At 41.7% G+C, this 24,087-nt stretch overlaps 1 protein-coding gene across 2 annotated transcripts in view; it reads right to left on the bottom strand.

The window, feature by feature from the left end:
• The window catches only part of GPC3 (glypican 3), a 371,347-nt gene that overhangs the window by 36,429 nt on the left and 310,831 nt on the right, over positions 1–24,087 (bottom strand). For both annotated transcript variants that reach the window (XM_032474511.1, XM_032474512.1), the window contains one exon: positions 14,079–14,238. In XM_032474511.1, the coding sequence (XP_032330402.1) occupies positions 14,079–14,238 (160 nt within the window). The remainder of the gene's footprint in view (positions 1–14,078; positions 14,239–24,087) is intronic.

Here is a 24,087-nt window from a genome sequence, read left to right as displayed (position 1 = left end):
TTCAGGTTTACAAAGCCCCAGAACGGAAAATCCACAGATACTGCCCAAATCATTACCACTGCCAAGACCAAATCCATCTTCCCTGTTCCAACTACCATTCCATATGAAGTGGTGTGCAGGGAGAGGGAAAGCTAGAACAGGAAAAAAGACAAAAGAAAACAAAACCTAAACCTAAATGGAGACAGAAATTCATGGCTCGATGCTCCAACAAGCCTGACTCAGAAAGATATTAGTGCAGAAAAGTGCATCTCTGGATGGCGACTAAAGATGGTAAAGAACTTATGAACCCATAGGCATGAGATCCCTTGGTTCCTTTCCATCACTGACTGAGTCTTCTAGTGCTGTGTGCCCCAGACAGGTTCAGAAATCCGCAGAAGCAGAGTGCAGACGTTCTTACCGCACACACTGCTAAGTACTTGTACAGAAAACATCGTTCCCTGATCTGACCGCATTTTGGGAGAATCTCCTTCCTCAGTCCTCTAGCAATTGGTGCTGTTATGTGAATATGAGTAAAATGTTGCCTCCCTGCACAAACAAGAAAGAAATGTTAAAAAGGAGAGTGGGGGTGTGTTCCAAATTTAGCTTTCCTTCCAACCTCTGCCCATATGGTTGGTGGTTCAAAAAATTATTACCAAGCCAACAAGATGTAACCTGATATTAGGAGTTCCATTCTAACCCTGTAAAACCAGGGCTCATACCAGCACACGGTATTCATTTGTCCTAATGCCGTCTGATATAGGGAGACTGAACTCTAAAAGCAGTCCTGGCTCCGGTGCCCCGTGAGCTGGTCTATGAGACTCCCATCCAGGCCCGTGACAGGGCTGAAGGGATTTACACTGGTTAGCAGGGAGATTTCAGTGGGAGCCCATCAGCCTCAACAGGGAATAAGGGGTTCTGAGAAAAAAAAAGTTTATGGATCTGGTTAATGGTTTCCAAGTTAAGTTTCCAATTGGAATCCTAGATTTCAGAGTAACTGAAAATGAGGGGCAGCTCTTTCATTGGCCAGCCTAACTTTGGAAGACAGAAATTTTCTCCCACTTGTGATGGAAAGAGCTATTGATTTAAGCCTAGAAACTTTAAGCATGAAGGAAGGAAAATAAGTCTTTCAAAGTACCCCCTCGCCCCATGATGTGCTGGTAAATGTTTAACAACTGACTCTCAAAAAAAGCATGCATGTCGGCTTATTTTAAATTTTGCTGGAATAAAGGATGTGGAACATATAATTTACAAATAATAAAAACTATACATTCAATATCTTGTAGTAACTTCTGGTGAAAAAATATAAAAACAAATATATGTATGTTCATGTATGACTGAAGCATTATGCTGTACACCAGAAACTGACACAACATTGTAAACTTACTATTCTTCAATAAAAAATATATATACAAAAATAATAAAACTATACAACATTCTTTATTGTAAATTCCATATAGCCAATTGATTCTCATAGAATGTTTTCACTGATTTTTTTTGCAGACTCTTGCATATGTAGCCAAATCAGGGTTGCAACTGACAAGCAAGTGCAGTTCCTATAAGAATACTGCTTGATATATTAGTTTACATTAAGGCCCAAGACAAAAATGAAATAACAAAGATGTATGTGGGAGCGTCACTCCTTCATCCATGATGGGAATGACTCTCTTGCTAAACTGGATAATAGTTTTCAAATACTAGAAGAATACTTTCCCAGTGTTTTGCACTGTTCCCAATGTAAAGGCTACAGATTTTGAGTTTTATCTGCACTATTAACGTTTTTTTCACCACTTTCTTAAATCTGGATTCTAGACAATCAGCAAAAGAATAAGACCAGCCCAATGTATGGTTTTTGGTGATTTCTGTGGTGGAAATATTTCCATCGTGCTCAGTTTCAAAGCTCCCAAGGTGAAGACACCACATACAGAGTTGGGAAGGGTATACAGTACTCCCACCACAAAGGCACAGTTAGACAATTAGACAAATAACCTTAACCTCCAGAGCACAGATAATAGTGCATGTAATAAAATAATTAGGATGTGATGAATTTTCAGTACATTATCTTTGTTTTTTTGGGAGGGGGGAGGTAATGAGGTTTATTTATATATTTATTATTTTTTATTTAACAGAGGTACTGGGGATCAAACCCATGACCTCGTGCTTGCTAAGCATGCACTCTACCACTGAGCTATATCCTCCTTCCTTATCTTTGTTTCTAATAGAATATACTTAATTATAAATCTATAGGATTTAATTTTTAATAATGGCTATGTTTAACAACTGGCTCGTGAAAATTCTGAAATTAATGATTGGCTTTTGTGAGCTGGTGCAGGCCAGCGCCAGCACGCCACTGCCCACTGGGACCGCTGCTACTGAGTGTATGTCACCACTGGGTCCAAGGACATGGAGAGATAAGAGGCAGAGACACAGGGGGCAGCCAACTCTTCCCTACTCAGAGTGGTGTCTACTGCTCTATTTATTGCCAATCTGCCAGGAGATCAGCACAAAAGTTGAGAGAAAGTATTTAGAAATTTTTATAGCAATCTGACAGAGAGATTTCAAGTCTGTTGAGTTTCAGAATTAAAAATCGTGGCTTGTATTTTGTAGGCCCTTTAGTCATTTCCTTTTTGTCATAATTCATTTTTATTATATTTTACAGAAGTATTGGTTCATGACAGATTTGGGAGGAATAACAAAACAAACAAACCAAAAAAACAACAGCAAAAAAACCAGTCCTTCACCAGATAATTTGAGATGCACTGGTCGATTCTGTGAGGCCAGAGTCAGAAGGGAGAGAGTGGTGGAGGAGGTAAGGAAGGGACAACCTTGATACTGACCATCCAGCCGTTAGGGATAACCACACGGAGCTGGAAGAGGGGCTGTATCCCACTTTGCTTTTCTAACACAGGGGCAGGAAGGCCACAAGCCTGGAAATAATTGGGGAGAAATGAGAACTGGATTCTCATAGTAGTAAAACAAATCTAGAGGCTGTGAGTGACAGACAGGATGCTGAAAAGAACTGCTCGTTGAAAAAGTCTGCCATTCCTAAGGAAAATAATTGCAGAAAATCGTAACTGGTGACATGTGCTCAAATACAATCAGAGAATCTCTTCTCCACTCCTCTCTCCTCCCCAGAGCCCGACAAATTGCCTCATTGGTTTGCTCCACCATCTTGGTTCTCTTTTGCTCTACTTATGGGTTTGCATCATAAAACCACAGCATCTCAGAGCTATTCAGGACCATAGAAGTCAAGAGCCCATGATGTAGGTACCTCTCTACTTTCTGACACCCGACTCCACCAGCCCCCAACCAATCTTTCTGATATATGGTTACTTAATCTCTCGTCAAATACCTCCAAGAGTCAGGAAGCTGCTTGTTTCCTAGAGCAATCCATTCCACTGAGGAACAGCCTAAAGTGCTGGAAGGTTCATCCTTTTGTCAGCCAAGATATATCTCCTTGTAAGTTCCATGTATTGGCTCCAGATCTACCTTCATCTTCCATATGCAAGACCTCTAAATATCAGAAGACAACATTCACATCTCCCTAATTCTTCTAACAGACTGAGCATCGCTACTTTTCCCCAGTGTCCTTCCACTGACCCTGTTTGTAGAGTCTTCAGCATCCTGCTCACTCTCCTGAAGACGCGCATCTAGGCTACAGACACACAGAGTCTCGCACAGCGTGTCCTCCTCCACACAGGAGCCCCTACCCCTGTGTTGACTGCGATAGGGATCGCCTATCTCTGCGCACAATTTCAGCTGCTAGAGGGTGAAGGATACTTTGAGGAAGCTAATTAAAGAAGCAGTGAGGGTGAAACCTACCAAATAGGAGACACAGGGAAGCAAATGGTGACAAGTAAACACTGCACATGGATAGTGGAAGTATTTATCAAACATCTTCTAAGTGACAGTTGTGGGGCCGGGCAGGAGAAGGCAGCAGAGGTTGGTGACTGAGAGTTGCTAAGTGTACATATAAGATGACAAAGACTTGCTGTCTACCCTCTGAGGAGCTCATCATTAATCAAGGAAACTACTTTACTCTGAAAGCCATCCTGAAGGTGCTAATGAGACTGGCCCTGCTCTGACAGACTGCTCTCTCAGACACCAGAATTTGTAGAGGGGCCTCTAGTCCATTTTTATTTACTTGGTAATTATATTACTGCTGAAGTCCACCAACGAGCCACCAATTAAGAGACTCTGCACTGGCGCTCCTGTTCTCACCTTTAAAGGTTTATTTACCATCACCCATACCCATTAGGGTTGAAAAAAACAAAAATCAAAAGGCAGTTTTTAAGAATCAGTAAGTATATTTAGAAATGTTAAGAACCCTAAGCGCTAGGGATCATTTGCCTGGATCATTAACCATTTCTTAGCCAGGTGTGTACATAGGCAGGCTTTATAACAAGGTTTCCTTTCAAAAAGACTAACAAAACAAAAGCTTGCCAGTAACTTCATGCCTACCAAAGCAAATCGGAAATCCTGTGCTGGCCCAGGAAAATGAGGGGGAGAAAGAGGCAATGGCTGTCCCGCTATGCTTTTGCCATATTAACAAAGTTAAGGGGCAGCATTGTCTGAATTCGAATGAGAGACTTAATAACTTGAATGCACACGTGTGCGCGTGCGTGTTGTAGTTTCAGGGACCTTCTGGAAGGTCAGCGATTGCAAGGCATCCATCGGCTCCGAGTTCCACTTCCTCTCCGAGCAGGACCTCCGCCGGGCTTCATGTCTGAGCTCCACCTGCAGCCACGAGGACTGCGCATGCGTACCACACACTTTCAGCATCTCTCACTCGGCGGGCTCATGATTCCTTGTTACACTGGGCTCCTCTGATTTGGCTCCCTCGAGAGACCCTCGTTCATCAGGGGAACTTAGGGCCACCACAGAGGCTTAATTAGACGCTGCATCTTTCTCTCTTTCTGATACAACATTCTTGCGGGGAGCAACTCCCATTGGAGGGCACATGAGCTGGCTCTCCCAGATCCCAAGGAGACGTTATCCTGCAGAGACAGCTTCATTTCTGTCTGGCAGCCCAGCTAGTGGCTTTGGGCTTGCCACCTTCCTGCCGGTTACACCTCTCCTTCTCCATCCATGAGTGCTGAACCTCTCGTTCCCATTCCTTCCTATCCATGCTAGATTACCACGGTAACTGGCCGACGTGGCTTCATCCAGAGAAAAGTCCATTTAGCCACACTCGTACCGTCAACAGTTTCCTTTTAATTTGAAAACTGATTATAAACTATAATACAGTGGTCACAAGTCTCTCACACAGTCCTGAACACTCCCGCAATTCTTGGAGTTATGTGGAAGGCCCACCAACGAGTATAAAAGCCTCATAGCCTAATGGCTCAGAAGGGAAGTGTCACAGGGCCGTAGACAGAGAAAAGTGAACCCCAGAATATGTCCTCCCCAATAATACGAAACAAACTCCCTAAAGCATCTCAAGTGATGGTAACTTCAGAGAAAGTTTTTACCTTTCTTTCTTCTCATCCATCACCAACTTACCTGGAGTAATTCCCTAGCTGACACTAGGGCGCGGGGAAGGCCCTTTCTGGGTACCCTTCCTCCATCGGCAGGTCATAGCACTGTGAAAGCTTGCATATAAATCCCTCTTTGTGAGCCACGGGAGCTGCCCAAAGCTCTGGGGTGACGTGGGATTGGCTGTCTTGTCAATCTATTAGCAAGAACCACCTGGTCTGTATCTGGGAGAAAAGCGCTATTCTGGGGAGCTTTGCTTCCTTCAGCTTCCCTGTGGCATCTGATCTTTAAAAGAAAAGATCAAGACGTGAAAGCAGATTGCTCGGAGCTCAGAGTGAGACAGAATGGAAAGAATCAGGGGCCCTTTCTTGACCCTCCCCAATTCGTTGTCCACCCCTGCCCTCGCTGCCCCAATAAGACCAAAGAAAACAAAAGCTAACCAGCTAAGATGCTTTCAAGATGTACGTGACTGCGACTGTTGTGACTGGTTATTTGCACAACGCAGCAGACATATTTGTCATTGTTTAAATACCTTCTCACTGGACTGAAAACAAGTTAATGAATAACTGAAAATGCCACCTTGGGGATGAAAAAGTGGGAGCACATTATAATGAAATTTGTTTGTCCAGACCATTGAGGATTTAATTGCTAATTTTAGCTGCAGGCTTTTGGCGACTAAAATTAACTTATAACCCAATGGTACTAAACAATATTAATAATATTATTCTAAGTGGATAATTCCATTACAGTTTATAAAGTACTTTTATATCCACTAACACATGTGTTTCATTCAATAACATGTGAAGTGGGCAGGTCAGGAAATAGTTTATCATTATTTTTGCATATGAGAAATAAGGCTCAGAGGAGCTGAGTGACTTTGTTCACGGCCAACCCTGGAAATGGCAGACACAGAACTGAGGCTAATTTGCTTGACTATGTGGATGAAATGCCCTCCTTTACATCTCAGGCCTCAGCAGCCTAAGGGCAGGAAGGTACCCTATTCATCCATCAGATGGGATCTGCCTCCCAGTGTGAATGACATGGGGTCCCCTTACACTGAGGTCACATGTCTGAGGGACTGATAGCCCAAGAAAGAAGGTTGGAGAGAGTCAGTACAGGATCCTGCCAGAGAATCCCAGAGCTGGGTTACTTAGTAGTAACTAAGTGGCACGTAAGTGCCAAAGATCTGACTGGTGGGCTTCCAAAGAGTGCGAAGGAAGCAGGCTCGGGTTGTTCGACCTATGGAATACACTTTGGGAAAACTGCCCTAATCTCTTCCTGGGCTTGTTACCAGCAGGGCAGGCAGTATAAAGAGATATATTACTGTATCCACATGTATTTTGAGCTCTGAACAGGACTCCACAACTTTCCCATTAAAAAAAACCCAGGGCATTTCATTCCCCTACGAACTTTTTACTCATTCTTCAACAGGCAATAGGATTTGTTCTAAACATGAAAAATTTGCAGATATCACCCATGATAAAAGGCCCATCATAAAGTTCCTCCATTGGTTTTATCCTTTTCACCAAACCAACTGTTAATGAATTTATCAATGCATGCGACCATCAGCCCACGCTTGTGAAGGTTTGATTTGACAATTTACAAGAAAAGTTAAGCCACTAAAGCATCCTTCCCCTCTTCTATGGGCACAAATGTGTTAGGAGAAGGAATATAAGATTACATTTGATCTGCTAAAAAAGAAATAATTGGCTTAAAAATATTTCCTACTTTCTGGTTTTGGGAAGTCATTGTTCTTTTGCTTCCAGATTGTAAAGTAACTGGAGGGAGGGAATACTGGGTACAGCCTCATGGGGCCCACAGCTGTGAGGTCGTAATGGCTTCACTCCAGTATTGCTGGAAAGGGGTGATGGGCAGGGGAGACGCAGAGAGCTGCTTGCTCTCACAACACCTGGAGATGACAGAGAATGGCCAAAGGGACCTGCCTAGGCCTGGAATTCAACTTCACCCTCACTCCCAGACAGGGAACAGGTGACAAGTTTTCTCTTTTTAGTCCTCACACTGACATGGAGAGACTGAAAGGTTCTTGAGGGCAAACATTTCCACAAGACATATTTCTTTACTATGGCAAGAAATAACTATTTGGTTTTTGTTTGTTTGTTTGTTTGCTTTTTTGATTTCTTTTGGGGGGATAATTTGATTTATTTATTTATTCTTTCTTTCTTATTTATTTATTTATTTAATAGAGGTACCGGGGATTGAACCGAGGACCTCATGCATGCTAAGCACATTCTCTACCACTGAGCTATACCCTCCTTTCCCAAATTTTTTTGGGTCTAGATCTACTTTTATTTATTTATTTTTAATTGAAGTATGGTTGGTTTACATGTTGTGTCAATTTCTGGTGTACAGCATCATAGTTCAGTTATACATATACATACATATAGTTGTTTTCATATTCTTTCTCATTACAGGTTACTACAAGGTATTGAATATAGTTCCCTGTGCTCTACAGTAGGACCTTGTTGTTTATTTTATATACAGTAGTTGGGATCTGCAAATCCCAATTTATCCCTCCTCACCACTCTTTCCCCACCTGGTAACCATAAGTTTGTTTTCTGTCTGTGAGTCTGCTTCTGTTTTGTGAATAAGTTCATTTGTGTCTTCATTAATATTGGTTCAAGTCCTAAGCCCAAGACGTATTTCATGAACTGTCTTCCTCACCCTACTGCCAACCCAACCGCCGAAGCCCCTCTTACTCCCACGTACAACAAATGATGTAGCTGTCTTCTAGAGTTTGTTTCCGCTTTCCTCATCCAAAGAAATAGGTTTTCACAGTATCCATTGTTTGACCCAACTTGAGACAAGATTATCTTCGTTTTCTGACTCGCTGTTAAAAAGACATGAGGCTCACCAGCCTACTCTGCCTGTGCCCACAGAACAGCGCATGCTGGCACAGAAGCAGGTCCAAGGATGATAGAGGTGAGGGAGTGGTAACGCAGGTGTCTCTGAGATAGGTATTTCTTGCTGGGAGTTGTCCTGTGAGCGTATATTTCAATTGTTTCCGACAGCAGGTATGCACGTGTGCATGCGTGCATGTGTGTGCATGGGCGTGTGGGTGTGTTTCTGTTTGGATGAGACTTGGCAGAGAAGGGGCAGATGCTTCAGATGCTTAGTTATCACGCCTTGGCAGGGACACATGGGCAGAGCCCTCAAAGCTTCTCAGGGATCAACCCCAGTCAAATCACTGGAAGTAGCCAGCTTCCCAAACAGCTTACAATAAGAGCTTTGACCGGGCCAAAAACTAGGAACAATACTGATGGCAGCTTGACAAAAAGACAGTCATCTTATTGCACCAAGTCCCTCATGGATGATCTGTCTTTGAAAGGGAGTCTGAACATGGGTGTTCAGGGCAAGTGTTTTATAACTCATGGGTTAAATGCAACCTTCGCAGACCTACAGCTGCGGAGAAAGCCAAAGAGCTTCCAGAGATTTTGGAATAATAACAATAATCTTCTGGTTGTCATCAATATTTGCAGAGCTTCACAGGTTACAAAGCACTTTCTCGCTCATTACCGATCGCGTCTGACTTTCACAATAACTCCTTGAGGTATAGGCAAGGATGACTGGCCCCATTGTACACCTGGAGAAACAGGCTCAGAGCAGCTACATAACTTGCTCACAGTCTCAGTGTTAGTAAATATGCTAGGACTGGAACCCAAGTGCCCTAATTGATCACTGGGATGGCCGGGCCTTGGACCTCTTCTACACTTCCCAGAATACTTAGCTCACTGGGGGGGCAGTTTAGTGGCTTCTTCGATGCTTCAAGTATTAAGCCTCAGTGCCACGAGTGCTCAGTTAGAAGGTGCTAACGGCTGTCAGCAAATTAGCTAGGGGTCTTGTTACCGTGACCTTATGCTTCAGTAGGTCTCCAGGTGGGGCCGGAGAGTCTGCATCCCTAAGCAGCTAGCAGATGAAACAGACGCTGTTCCACTGACCCCACTTAGAGTGACAAGGGTTAAGGGGGTATTGCTGAATGTTGGTTGCTGGCTTTTAATTGTCTTTTCTAGATCTTAAACAAACAAGCAAGAAAACAAGGCAACTGATCCTAATCTGCGTCGGCAGGCTCTTTGAGTGCCCGCAGGTTGGCAGTGACAGCAACAGACCAGTTGCTTTAATGGTACATAACAATTGTGGAGTGCTTACGAGGTGCCAGGCACAAGGCCAACTGGTTTGCATGGATTATTTTGTTTAATTGCCACAACCCCACGAAACAGGCTGGAAGAAATGCAGTAACCCACCAAAAGGGACACACAATAGCCTTCTTCTGAGAAGTGAAAGGAACAGGTCAACCTGTGACTATGGGTAAGAAGACATCATGTAATAATCATCTCAGCAGCAATTAAATCCAACGATCAGAAAGAAGGGTCAGACCCTGTGAATTCTGTGTTAAATTTAGAAATAAGAATTATAGAAATATAGAGCACTTGGGGAATTTTGGAATGAAGACTTTGAAGAGTGAATATAGCCCAGAAGGCCTGGAAACTACCTAACACTTATTAGCATCCTGGTATACCAGCATGCCGAGGGCCAGGTGTGGGCAGCCCTTGGTAAGAAGTCTGGCTTGCCAGACTGGAGAAGTCAAAGGAGCTACAGTAGGGAAAGTGAGACCTTTTTAAAAGTGGAAACAGCTCAGCAGAAGAAAACAGAGAACCTGCAAGGTCAGAAGAAGATCTCCCCAAAAGACTCCAGTAAGCAACTTGCCAGGGGCTAAAGCCAAATAAATGAAAAATAATTACAGATTGCTGGCACTGGAATGGCCTGCGAGAATTGTCTGGCCATTCTCTTCATTTTACAAATGGAGAAAATGACTTCTAAAAAGAGAAAGGGGCTGGCCCTGGGACACATGGGAGTTAGAAGCAAAGCCAAGAATAGAAGCTAGGTTGTCCTGTACTTCATCAAAAGAAGGGAAGAAGTGAGCCGGGAAACCAGCCAGTAGGACCACTTGCTGGTTATGGTGCAAAACAACTGTTCACGGACAAAAGGGAGATAGAAGAGTCTGAACATACTCTGAGCTTTGTTTTTCATTTCCAAGTTGTCTTTCAGAGGGAGGAACCTGGAAGTACTAAACGAGATGGCGGTAAATGCACACAGTGTTCCAAGTCTAGTTGACTAAGTGGATGCTGATGAATCACCAGGACCAGATGGCATCCACCCAGATTTGGGGTAAAATTGTGTAACAGCTGACCAAAGTGTATAGCTTGTTATTCCAAATAGCTATTGTGCCACGAGCCTGGCAGGTTGCCAGCGAGTCTCCTCGCCACGAGAAGCATTTCAAAGGGGACCCAAGGAACTCCAGGCCGGTAGGATCACTGAACGTGTGAGGCAAGTGTAACCTATTGGGAGTAGGGCATCATTTTTCCTGTAATTTAAATTAACCACCGTTTGTGTAGTGTTTTACACTTTACAAAGCACTTAGGGTTAATCATGCCTAACTAATTGACTAGAATTCTTTAAGAGAATAAATGTGCATGTGGACAAAGGGAAACCAGTGGATGTAATCTATTTTGATTTTGAAAAGGCCCTTGACAAGGTCCCACAACAAACACTGTTTAAGAAAAAGTTAAGTCACCATGGAATTGTTGGATCATGTTTTGAAATGGAAAAGATGGACAGGCAAGTAGCTTATAGGCAGGAAGCGAGAGGAGAGACAGGCAGGACTTTGGGAGAAACCTGACCGGTGGTGTGTGCTAGGGATCAGTGCGGGGCCCGGTTACTAGTTTGGTGAATCATCTGAGCCAGCTTCAGATGACTCAAAGCTTTTTTGGGTAGCGAAATGCGAAGCAGATTTGTCCAAAGAGTGGCCTCGGATATCTAACTGCCTGGCTCCGAATTCTGACTCTGACCTTAGCGATGGCATGACCTGAGGCAAATTACTCCACCTCTTCCAGCATCAGTTTTCTCATCTGTAAAGTGGGAATAATAATAGTGGTGTTTTGAAAATGAAACGAGGCAATGTGTGCAAAGGTCTGGTCCAGTGCTTGGAGGTGTCCAATAAACATGAGCTTCTATTGTTTTTACTTATTATGTTTATCCCACATTCTTTTTATAGGATGCCAGGCTCTGAGTGATCATGTTATGCCAGGAATGGAACTTGGGAGCCACTGCAGACTATTTCCTGAAAGCATTGGCAGAACTTGTTTTAGTGATTCAGCGGTCGGAGATAACTGTAGACTGAGATGGTTGTGAAGGATTTCATTGAAGGAAACTAATAATTATGAAGCACCTAGGATATTCTAGATACTGGGCTAGACGCTTTACAAATTTCTCCCTTGATTTGATCCTGAAATAGTCCTATGAAGTTGGGGTAATGACTTAGATAGGAGGCTAAGAACTGACCAAGGTCATGCTAACTCATAAGGAATAGAGCCAGGATTCAAATACAAGTTTGCTTTATCCCTAAAACTATTTTTTTTTTCACTGCATGATACCTGAAATTCACTTAGAGGGATAAGTGTAATTTAAGAAAAAATAAAAGGGTGTATTTACACAGAAATAAGTGGCGGCAATGGTATAAAGACAGGGGCATGAGTATGGTTGTTCTTGCCAAAGTGGAGGGTCCTACGGGGCTAGTGGGGGGAAATGAAGCCAGAAGGGTACTTTAGGCCAGACCAGAAGGCCCTCAGAACTCTGCCGAAGAGTCTGAACACTAGCCTCCAGGCAGTGGGGACAGGATGAAGGCAGCCAAGCGAGGTAGGAGATGTTTTAGAAAGATTAACCTTGCAGCTATACAAGATGGTGGAATCTTCTGCCCGGTTCTCTGATTCTTTGTTCTCTAATCTGCTAGCCTAAGGCTCTCAATACTCTCATCTTAGCCTAGAAGCCTGGAGACCACTTAAGATGTGATTGAAATAATGTATGCAGGAGGGTGAAAGGGAGATAGAAAAAAAACAGGAAGAGAGGCAGAAAAAAATTGCAAATAATCTACAGTGATTTGGTGCCCAATTACATGAAGGGCAAGGGAGAAGAGTCAAAGATGACTTTAGTTTTAAGCCTCAGTGACGGGGAGAACGGTAGTCACATCAGGAAAAGAGAATTATTAAGGGAGGGCCAGTTTGGGATGGTCTGTTGGTAAGTTTGATTCATGACACATAGAGTTCAGGGTAACGGCGAGAAAGCCAAGTAGAAATGACTAGTAAGCAGCTGGAGATGGGGGATGATAGCTCAGGAGAGCAGTTTAGATTGGAGGTAATGATTTTATGAATTATCCCCATAGTGGTATAATAGTTAAAGAAGTTCACTGTAGCATTATCCACAACTGCCAAGAGGTAGAAACAACCTAAATGTCCATTGACAGATATATGGATAAAGAAATGGTGCTATATACACACAGTGGAACATTATTCAGCCTTGAAAAAGAAGGAAATCCTGTAGCCGTATGCTACAGCATGGATAAACCTTGAGGACATTATGCTAAGTGAAATAAGCCAGTCACAGAAGGGCAAATACCACATGATTCCATTATATGAGGTAGCTAAAGGGGCCAAACTCATGGAAGCAGAAAGTAAAACGGTGGTGCCAGGGGTTGAGGGAGAAAAAAGGGGACTTAGTGTTTAATGGGGACAGAGTTAAAGTCATATACGGTGAAAAAATTCTAGAGGTCTGCTGTACATTCCACATATAACTAACAGTATTGTACAATTAAAACTTTGTTAAGAGGGGCAGATTTTGTGTTAGATTTTTTATTCTTGCTAGAATAAAAAAAAAAAAGAACTTACCAAAATCATTAAAAAAAAAATGGAAAGAGCAAAAGTGGATAAGATCTGTGCTTTCTCTGAAGAGAGAAAAGATAGAGGCTTAAGAAGAGACCCAGTTTCAGGGGAGGATGAGAAAGAACTAGTGAAGGAAAGAGGCTGAAGGAGAAGGAGGAGCTTGTAGGGTCTCAGACGCCTTGGGCGATAGGATTTCAAGGACAAGGCTGGAGCCAAGTTCGAGTTCCAGCTCTTCCATTTAGATGAATCTCAGTTCTTCTCTGAGCCCCAGTTTGCTTATGTGTAAAATGGAAAGAAGGACACCTACCCATACAAAAGTATGTTGTAAATTGGGATAATCAAGACAAATGTGAATGTAAAGGAATATTTTTTGTGGTGGTTATTTTGCCTTCTTGACACCAGCGTCTGTTTGTTTGTTTTTTTCTGTGTTTTCATGTAGCTATGCAGTTCTGTGTCATAATCTGTTTGAGACTACTTGTGAAAAAAAACAAATATGACATTCTCAGAAGAGAGGGTCAGCTAATGCCTCTACCTTTGAAAGTTATCCCACCATTGGTTTTTACTAGACTCTCCAGATGCCATTTTTTTTTCCATCAAAAGAGATGAATGAACCCAGGAATTCTCCAGTAGGAAACAGAGCCAACTGATCAGACCAGTTCATTTTAGACAATGAAAAACAGGAAGCTACCTTTTTAATCTACCCAGGTCCAGAGATTTTTTTTAAAAGGCTACCTACCTGAAAACTTCATTTTTCTAGATTGTAGTCTTTCCTTAAAGAATTGATGGCATTGTGGCTTGCAGGGATTTTAGGGGAATTATAGAGAGCAGAGTCAATTGGTCTTTAATTCCCAAGCATCACCATTTTAGCTCAGATTTGCACCCGCGCTAATCAGTTACCTGCAAGGAAGCGGAGCTGATTCTTCACTTTCATCGTTCCGTCACCAGAGCCTCCAATACACTCATCTTCATCATCGCCGCAGTCTCCACTTTCAAGCCCTTCCTCATCAAGGTTTTTATCCAGAACTCGACCTTTGGGCACTGACATGGTTCTCAGGAGCTGAAAGAAAACAACCATGTAGGTCTGAAACAGTGTGTGATGAACAGGAGGCATTATAAAATGTTAAAAGAGTTACCAAGAAGCTTCAAAAAATCATTTTCAAATTTAAATAGATGTACACTGCTTGTACTCTTTAGAGTTTCCAACTTCTGGACCTTTCCATAGAATCCGACACGATTCTCTACAACTCGGGAGCCAGAGTGTATATTACATCAGATCTTTCCCAGGTCGTCAGTTCCTGACAGCCTCCATGGGACAACTCACTGCCAAGGAACTTACGACATGATAGGCAAAGCATATGTTTGACCCCCTTAATTTTTAATTTATTTTTTAAATTGAGGTATAGTCAGTTTACAATGTTGCATCAATTTTTGTGGTACAGCATGTTTCGTACATGTACATAGATACACTCCAGACACAAGTGAACTCATTTACAAAAAACCTACCAGACTCACAGATACAGAAAACAAACTCATGGTTACCAGAGGGGGGAAGGGGGTGGGAAGGGATAAATTGGGATTTCGAGATCTCCAGATACTAATTACTATATATAAAATAGATAAACAAAGCATATTTATAGGCTGAGAGAACACCAAGATCAGAAAAGATGCCTCTGGAAGCCCTCTATAACTATATTTACATTCACTAAATTAAAACAACAGATGCGTCCCACCAAATGAAGAGAAGAGCAGTGACATTTTATATACAGTTAAAGGAATACTTATAATTAATTGCCACATACTGTGCCCTGACCTCTAGAAAAACTTTTAAAATATCTCCCTCTTCCACAATCTCAATATGATGCTTTGAAATTCATTTTGCTTTACTGTAGATAATATGCCTAATACGAGGCATGTCTGTTTTGCTCTTCAGTGTCTCTGGCTGTTTGGTCGCACAGCCAACGCCTTTCTAATGTTATAGTGACTTCCACCTCCCAAAGTCTCTCCACTGATCCAGAAGCCCAGCTCACAACATGAGTGGTCTCTGCGGGCAATTCTCCAACTCCATTTTACTTTTCCTCACCATCTCTCTCCAAGGCTGTATTCCAGCGTCCTCTATCCCTGCTCTGTTCGGCCCCATCACCCACTTTTAGTCCTAAATCTCAGTCCTACCTCCTATTTTTAAATAAAGGACAACAAAAGATGCAGAGTATGCAGATGTGGCATACATGTACAGGGACATCTTGGTTTCTGTGGTTTCCATTGTCTGTGTTCATTGTCACTGCAAAATATACTTTTATATTCCCCACCTGTGATTTAGCTGCTACACCAAGATCTACTTGGAACAATCAACAAACCATACAGAAATGTTTCTCCTTTTAAGCAAAGAAAGAAAAGTCCACAACAAAAAGTTGGTTCTTTCCTAGCCAACAATCTCTAATGGTGTGGGACAAACGAACCCACTTACCATCTCCCAGTCCAGGACCACCTCTACCCTGCCGCTCTACCACTCCACCCACCCACCATTCTTCCTACACATCTGAATGTACAGTAGAGACATATAGGCTAGGATAAACTAGACCAGCGGTTCTCTAACTTTAAGATTTCAGGACTCCTTTATACTCTTATCAGGCAACCCAGGGAAACTTTGGATTATATAGTTATATCTATTGACAGTTACCATCTCAGAAATTGTAACTGAGAAATTAAAAAAATTAGTTAATAACTAATTTAAACATAACAAGAATAAGCCCATGATATATTAACATAAATAGCATTTTTAATGAAAAATAAATATATTTTCCCCTGACATAAAACAGTTATAAGGAAGGGTGGTGGTGGTCTACGTTTTTGCAAATCTCTTTAATGTTTAGCTTCATATGATAGCTGGGTTATCATATCTGCTTGTCCCTTCAATCTGTTGATATATATTGTTCTGGTTGAAACATGTGCAGAAAATGCAGCCTCTCACAGATATGTAATGGGAAAAGATGGAAGTATTTTAGTAGGCTTTTCAGATAATTGTGGGTAGTTTTCATCGATACGACGTAAAAATTCAACAAATAGGAAAGGTTAGTTGCAATGCTGAATATGAAATCATATAAATAAACTTTTCATGTTCTGATACATTAAAATCCATTGAAATGTTCTGGATTTTGAATGGGAGTTTTACCCATTTCATCTCACGCATGCGTCATCCGAAAAATCCTGTTTCACCGAGCTGTGCAGGTCTTCCAAATAGTGACACCTTTCATTATATGATACAAAAAAAAAAATCACATTCATTAATATCACCTCCAATCTCATTAGAAAAGTCTTCAGAAGCTCTCAAGGTCATGGTGGCAGATACAAGTTTTCCAAAATTTTAATTTTCTCTTGAAAGTTTGAATTTTATCCTTGGCAACAAACAGTCAGTGTTTCCTTTAACTGTCAGGCTCTCTTTGTGCCTTTTGAAGACAACATCTAGCAAATACTCAAGTCTGTATAACCATTGTTTGCTGGTCATTATCTCAGAGAAAAATGGTATTGCATGAAAATGGAGGCTAGTTTAGCTCCGAGCTTAAATAATCTCACAGGTGCTTTTCCTGGAGACCCATATCAACATGATTTGCAGCAGAAGTACCTTAAACAAACGTCAAATTTCCTAACATAGAATATTCTTTAAAAGTATACTCAAGGGTTAAGGTTTAATAAATTAATCATGTTTACTGCTTCAGCAATGACGTAATAAGTGAAAGTGCCTTTTATTTTCCTGCAAGTGCAGACCAGTGAAGAATACAGTGATCACCAGCACAGTTTGGCGCCACTGCCTTGATCCATACTGTGGTGCCAGCAGCTGTAGTCACCATTGCTTTTGCACCATCAATGCAAATATCGGCTCAGTGAAAAAGGCAATTAACCTTTTAGAATTATTGTGCAAGGAATTTTGACCTCGTGGATCCCTGGGTATCATGGACTTACCAGGGTCCATCAACTTGTCTTTGAGTACTGCTAACCTAGACTATAACAACATTTCAGTTTGACCAAAACACCTGAATTTCCTCCTTTACCATCACTTCTTATGGGAAAATTGCTTTTGACATATACATTTTGAGGGTAATTTTGAAAAAATATATCCTTCATCTATGTCATGGATTCCCTGAATTAGAATTGTTCACGTAAGGGGAATCTGGGGTTAGGCAGAGCTTTGTAAACTTGCTCTTCTCCAGCCTTTCATGACTCCCTTTGGCAAACATTCACTGAGGACCTTAATGTGAGTTGTTTTCCTTTCTGTCTATTGAAAGCACTCCATCCTTTAAAGCCAAGTTCAAATGTCACTTCCTTAATAAAGCCTTCCCGGTTACCACAGATGGTCATTAGAGTTCTGCCTTTCGCTCTTCAACCACTGTTCCCTTTATCTGTACCTCCTAAATAGCACTGTATGTATGCAACCTGGTATTATTTATCTGTACGTGTGGCTTTGCTCCACCACCAGACTGAGCTGCCCAGGGGCTGTGTATTATTTATCTTATTTATCTACGATCTTATTTATCATAGCATTTAAGGCAGAGTCTGGCACATGGTAGGACCTCAATAAATGTGCTATTGAACTGAAGCACAATGAAGTGGCATGACATTTTTTAATTCCTTAAAAGCTACTTTCACAACCTCATGAAAAAGGAGAAAGCCAAAGCACAGATTAACCGGAGAAGAACTTGTGAATGAATAGCTACACCCCTTTGGACGACCCAGGCGAAGATCTGTAGCTAATCTTTGAGAGGCCGTCTTCCAACTTTGTGTACCATGCCCCCAGGATTCTCTGGTATTTCAGGTTTTTTTAAAAAGTGCAATTAAAACAAACAAAAAAAAACTTTAAAACTTTGCCAGTGAAATGACTTCTTTACTTCCTAAATTACTCCCATTCTGGAGACAACTTCAGCATTGAAGAAGGATTAGAGCATCCTTTCAAACCACATTACACAGACATCTGCTGATGAGCCTAACCCTCACACTTTAACAAAACAGATCCAAACCTAGGAAGCTATTGTGAATGCAAAAGTCTTACAGAAAGGGTCTGAAGCTCCAGTGTTGAAAGAAAGAACGGTAATGTGTCAGAGAGGAGGAATTGCCAGCAAGGACAGCCTGGAATTTGGCACAGAAATCAAATCAGCTAATTACAATGCACAATATTGACCTTTTGGTTCCCTCTCTCACTCTTTACAATGTTATCAAGACTGAACACTTGCTTTATAAAAGGAAACTTATGAGGGCCTTGCACACGAATCAGTTAACTTTAGGTGCCTAATGCTTTTTGGTGAACTGTTTGCCATTTTCAAAGGACACTATCCTATTAGCTCTTTGAAAGCCAGGGCTCAGAATAATGGTTATCAACGTAAACTCTCTTATGAAAACACCAGTCTGATTTCACTCCATGACCCCCAGAACCACTCTCTAAATCTGACATTTCTGCTGGGCCCGGTTTGGGCCGCCTTAGCGGGAAGGACACGAGGCTCTCCGCTGCCAGCTTTTCCCCACTGCCACCCTCCTGGCTACCCTCTTTGACTCACATGAGGCTCTCATAGTTGCTTAAAGATACAACCAGTTTTTATTTTATAATATAATATTTTTATTCTGTAAATATCTATATAGAAAGGTGAGAGAAAAGAGAAATAAGGGGAAAAAATCCCATTTCCCAAACTTTAATGACCAATATTTGTGTGTTCAGGGGTAGGGTTTATTTTTACTGTCTATATTTTTACATGGTAGAACTTGCAGTTTAGAGTCAGACTGACTTGGGTTAGAATCCTGGCTTTCCCCCATTAACTTCTGTCTTTCCAATTATTAACTTTGCTGTTTCACCTCCCTAAACCTCAATGTCCTCGTCTGTAATATGAGGAAAATAATGCCTGCCTCCTAGAATCATTGTTATGAATAAACGTGAGAAACGCGATGCTTTAAATGTGATGAAAACACTTCCCAGTGCCCTTCAGGGATCCACCAAAGTTCATTTATCCGTTCTCCTAATGTTGACCATTTCCACTGCTTGTAGATCTTCTGCTATTATAAATAAGGATGGAGTATCAGGAGCATTCAACAACGCTTTTCATATTTTGGATCATATTTGGATTATTTCCTTAGTTTCCCATTAGCAGGATTACTGGGTCAAAGGGCATGTATATTTTTATACACCATGGGAATGAGTCTTCAATTTCCATAAGAAATCACCTAGGATGTTTGTATAAAACTCAGGCTCCCAGGCCCCACCCACAGTGCTTCTAATTTCGCAGGTCTGGGGTGGAGCAGAGATCTGTACTGTTAACTAGATCTTCCCCCCCGCCCTGTCCCCATCTTACTGTGAGTGAACCACAGACCACACTTTAAGAAAGGCTGTATCACTGTCACTGCACTTCCCAGTAACCCACTGAAACCATCTTTGGACAAGAGTCATCTCAGCCCCACATGCATTTGAATCCTTAATGCATGCTCTTCAAACCACTTTATGAAAAAGCAAAGGCCATCTGAACAATTTCCTTTTCACTTAGGTATGGACATCATGACCTTCTGTCTTTGTAGTTAATAAAAATATCCTTGTGTAAATTGAGTGACTTCATTTGATTAGAAAGGGAAATATTTAAAGTTAGCCTTGGAACAGGTACTCAGAGTTGTGTGATAAAAGGAAACAAAAAGCCTGGAATAATTACTTAAGAAAATTAGAACCACAGTGTAAGAGGGGGAAAAAGGCTTTCTAGAATAAAGCAATTTCATGTTCTTAAAACCATAAACCAAGATAACAAAAGAGCACGGCAGCGTGGGACAACATGATTTGGCTCTTTTTATGCTTGGTTGACTGGAGAACAAAGATCAAACGACATACTTGTAGCTCTTAGGGGATCAAATACACTGAAATTAGACCAGTGAGAGCAGCAACTCTCGATCTGTCTATAGGGTATAAATAACGTGCCTCTTGGAATTACCTTGATTGCAAAGATATGAACCTTATCAACCACACACCGTGCTAGGGCTTAACATATGTTCTCTCCTCTAATCCTTGAATCTGCACTGTCCATTCGTGTAACAGGGAAGATGGCCCTCCCCATTTCCCACATCAAGGGAGGCTCGGGGAGGGGGGTAAAACTTGACCGAGTCACTACGTAAGTGATAGAGACCTCATTAAAAACAAAGTCTTCTGCTCCCAAGTCCAGAGCATGTCAAGAAAAACACGGTCTCTTAGGTAAAGATATCAACTAATGGAGCCTTCATTCATGTTTTTTGCCATCTTGACATCTTTACCTCAGATAATTTCCAGTTCAACCTCATGTTCTCAGATACTGTCCACAAACTACACCTTGATGGGAAAGCCTTTTGTTACTGGGTGGGAGAGCTGGGAGGCTGAGATAGTGACATTGGATGCTTCTGGCTTGTTTTTCCCAGACTTGCCATCTACTGTGTCTTAAATAACCAAACCATGTCATCAAAAACAGGTTTGTTTTGAAAACCTTCAGACAGCTGGTTAGAATAGAATGAAAAATTCCATTACTGCTGCTACATGGCTAAGAGTTTTCTTGACTTTAAGCTCTTTAGCATTTTAAAAATAAAGGAGAAGTAACAAAGGAGATACTACAAATATGGGGGTTGGTGCATATTTTGAAGATTTAGCTGGTTTTGTCTCCTTTCGCTACTCACATACCTCTCTCTAGGCATTTTTAAAAAAGTATCTGGAATCTAGGTTACATTTTAAAGCTATTAAGCTGGGCTTACAAAACTGATTTTGAACTATTTGGATGCTCAGCTTTATACAACCTGCGAGGAATGCTTTGGGGGCCTGACTTTCCGTGTCCACAGCAATGTAAATACATGCTTTAGTGTTTGTATTTGAGTAGCGTAAGCTAATGGGAAACAAATGTGGTGACTCCAATGAATCCCAGCTTTTGGGGAATGCCATTATTATTTATACTTCGTGCACATCCACAAGACCCAGGGCACATGACCTCTGCTTTGCGTGCACACTTTCTTTGAAGGCACGCACCAAAACCACAGCCACAACTAATTGGAAACAATTGCGACTACACACACTTGAGATGAAGCCAGCACCCAAGTGTACAGGGCATTAACGGCTACATATGCGCTTCACACATTGGAGAGGCAATAAAGTAAAGTTGTTAAGAGTGTGAGCTTTGGAATCTGACCAACATGGATTTGAATCTCTACTCAGCCTACTGACCAGCTGCGTTACTTTGAGCAAGTCACTTAACCTCTCTGAGCGTCAGTTTCCTTGCCTGTAAAATCGAGGATAATGCTATTCATTAACTTTGCAGGGTTGTTGAAGAATTAAATTCAAGAGCACCTTTCACCTTTCATAGTCCCATGTCTCCTTTTTTCACAGGCCTTTCCACAGTTGGTAATTATATATTCCCCTTTTGCACCCCTACTAGACCAACAGAAGAAATAATGCTCTGTTTCGATTACCCGTGTGTAGCACACGGTTTGCTACAAAGTAAATGTTCAATAAATATTAATTAAATGAATGAATAAACAAATAAATAGAATCATGTGTGTTAAAGTGCTCAGCACATTGCTTGGCAACATAATTTAGTTCTTGAACATGTTAACTCTGCTGCTGAGGATAACGATGATGATCTGGAAGAGGAAGAAAGGGAGGAAGAGGAGGAGGAGTCGCAGCCATAGCAGCAGATACAGAAGAGCAAGTAACCTTCCACAGCCAAACACCAAGGCAGCAGAAAAAAAGGTTGGGTGAAATTTTTGTAAGACAGTCTGAGGAAATCCTGGATGCTCCCAGTAAAATAACGGTTTGTGCACTAAGGATCACGCAGAGATGTGTAGTAATAAAGAGGGACCTGCTAGGGGATGTGCTTCCACATGGTCTGTCGGTACGAAGGCCACCCACACCCAGATGCACTCTTGTCTGGACCTGGCTTCTCCATCCGCCTCTTACACCGCAGCACATGCTTTTTCTACCCCTGCCACCTCCCCCTGTTCGTACTTTATGTTTCTTAATGCAGCGCTGAAACTTGTGAAAATAAGTCCTCCCGATTAAATAAATACCTGAAGAGTAAAACAAACCAGGAGGTGAAAGAAGTAAACTTAGGATGAAATTAGAACTATTTTGGTGGGGCTCCCTCCCAGTGGTAGAAATGGTTCTCTACAGTTTTAGGAATCTGTCCACTGCCTTAAAAAAAAAATCAGAATATTATTACCATAGCTCAGTACTGGATAGAGTTGTATGGTTTTCTAAGAGGAGGCTAAGTGTGGTGGTTAAAAGTCTGGGTTCCATCCCCATTCCCTCCATTAAAATAAATATACATTTATTTTATATTTATATAAATATAGCAGGTCCTATATTTATATAAATATATAAATAAATAAGAACCTAATTACCTCCCCCCCAAAAATGTTAAAAAAAGGATTTACTTCCCAAAAAAAAAAAAAGCTCACACTCTAGACACAGAATACTTGTGTTCAAATCTAGACTTCATCATTTACTAGCTTTGTTATTATAAACAAGTTATTCTTTAACCTCTCTGAGCCTTATTTTTCTTATCTATAAAATAGATACAGGAATACCTAGACGTATTTGCCAGACTGCATCATCGTGGGCATTAAATGAGGTAATCCATGGAAAGCACTAAGCTTAGTATCTGGCACATAGTAAGTCCTCACACAATAATATACTTATATTATATATTAAAATCTCTATTTACTAAGTATGAATCTTTGAGGGGGATGAATGATGAATTTTGGGTTCCAGAGAGCAGTTATGGCCTAGGTAGGGCTCATTCTGTGGAACGTTATAGGCTCTCGGTAAGTCTTAGTTATTGTATCACGACTATCAGCATTTCATTATTTTTTATAGTTAAAAGTACTCCCATACATGGTTTTCTCGGTCGATCCATCCTGGATCCCTGTGAAGCAGCAGGGTGAGTATTATTAGCTTCATTTTACAAACAAGAACATTTGAGCTGAGAGAGATGTGAGGCCACGTGCCCATTTTTAGCTTGAAAAGAGTTGAAGGGTAGCTCCTGTAAGGGGGTTAGAATTTGGAACGGGGCCGGGGAGGAGGGCTTCGGTACTCCAGCAGTAAATTAAAAAGGGCAGGGCCCTGGGACCAGCACAGTGCCTGACATATGGGACGTGCTTAGGAAATGCTTGGAAACTGAAAGAATGGATGAACCAATGGGCTAACAAAATAAATACGCAATTTATGCACTGAATTTTGATTTCTCCCAATGTCTATCTCTTCAGCCCTGGTTGGATATGCCACTGCTATTGCTCTGTGGTGGTAATAGCTGATTCCTGCCAGGTAGCCCTGAGGCTAGACAGCTAGATGGAGGTACAGACAGACTGAGTACTGACCGCCAGCAGGTCCAATATTCCCCTCCAGTTAAGGGAGCCTCCTCCTCTGGTAAACTGGGGTAAAGTCAAAGAGGAAGGCAGAAAATTGATCTTTTTAAGCAAATGAACCAACTAATTTAAAGAGATGTGGCCAATCAAAGCACTAAGTGGCTGAATGAGGTTCTCAAGGCCACCTGGTGAGCCACTTCCACTCCCCAGATGAGGTCTCTATCTGCTAGATTAGTTGGCCTAATTGGTGTTAATTCTGTGCTCTGTAATGACCTTCCTTAGGGTCTCCAGCATTACTAGAATAAATCCCAGTTTAAAGGTCTGAAAGCCTCACAAAGTATAGTCCTGGTTATGAGGCTGGAGTCAAGGCTGGCCAAGCCTCCAGAAGCTGGCTAGATCAGGCCTATCGGCCAGGTAGCATAGCCTTGCAGGCCACCAACTCCAACTTCCCTCTGAAGGCATCTGACCCTGGCTACCATCATTGTTGAAGATGAGTGGCTTTTTGCCCCTATGTCAGTTTTTTGCCGTGGTTGTTGTTTCATGATTTTATTAACAGAGATACAATGTGCAC

This window comes from Camelus ferus, chromosome X (assembly GCF_009834535.1).
Source record: "Camelus ferus isolate YT-003-E chromosome X, BCGSAC_Cfer_1.0, whole genome shotgun sequence".
Taxonomy (NCBI): Eukaryota; Metazoa; Chordata; class Mammalia; order Artiodactyla; family Camelidae; genus Camelus; species Camelus ferus.
This window is presented reverse-complemented; position numbering and strand designations above follow the sequence as displayed.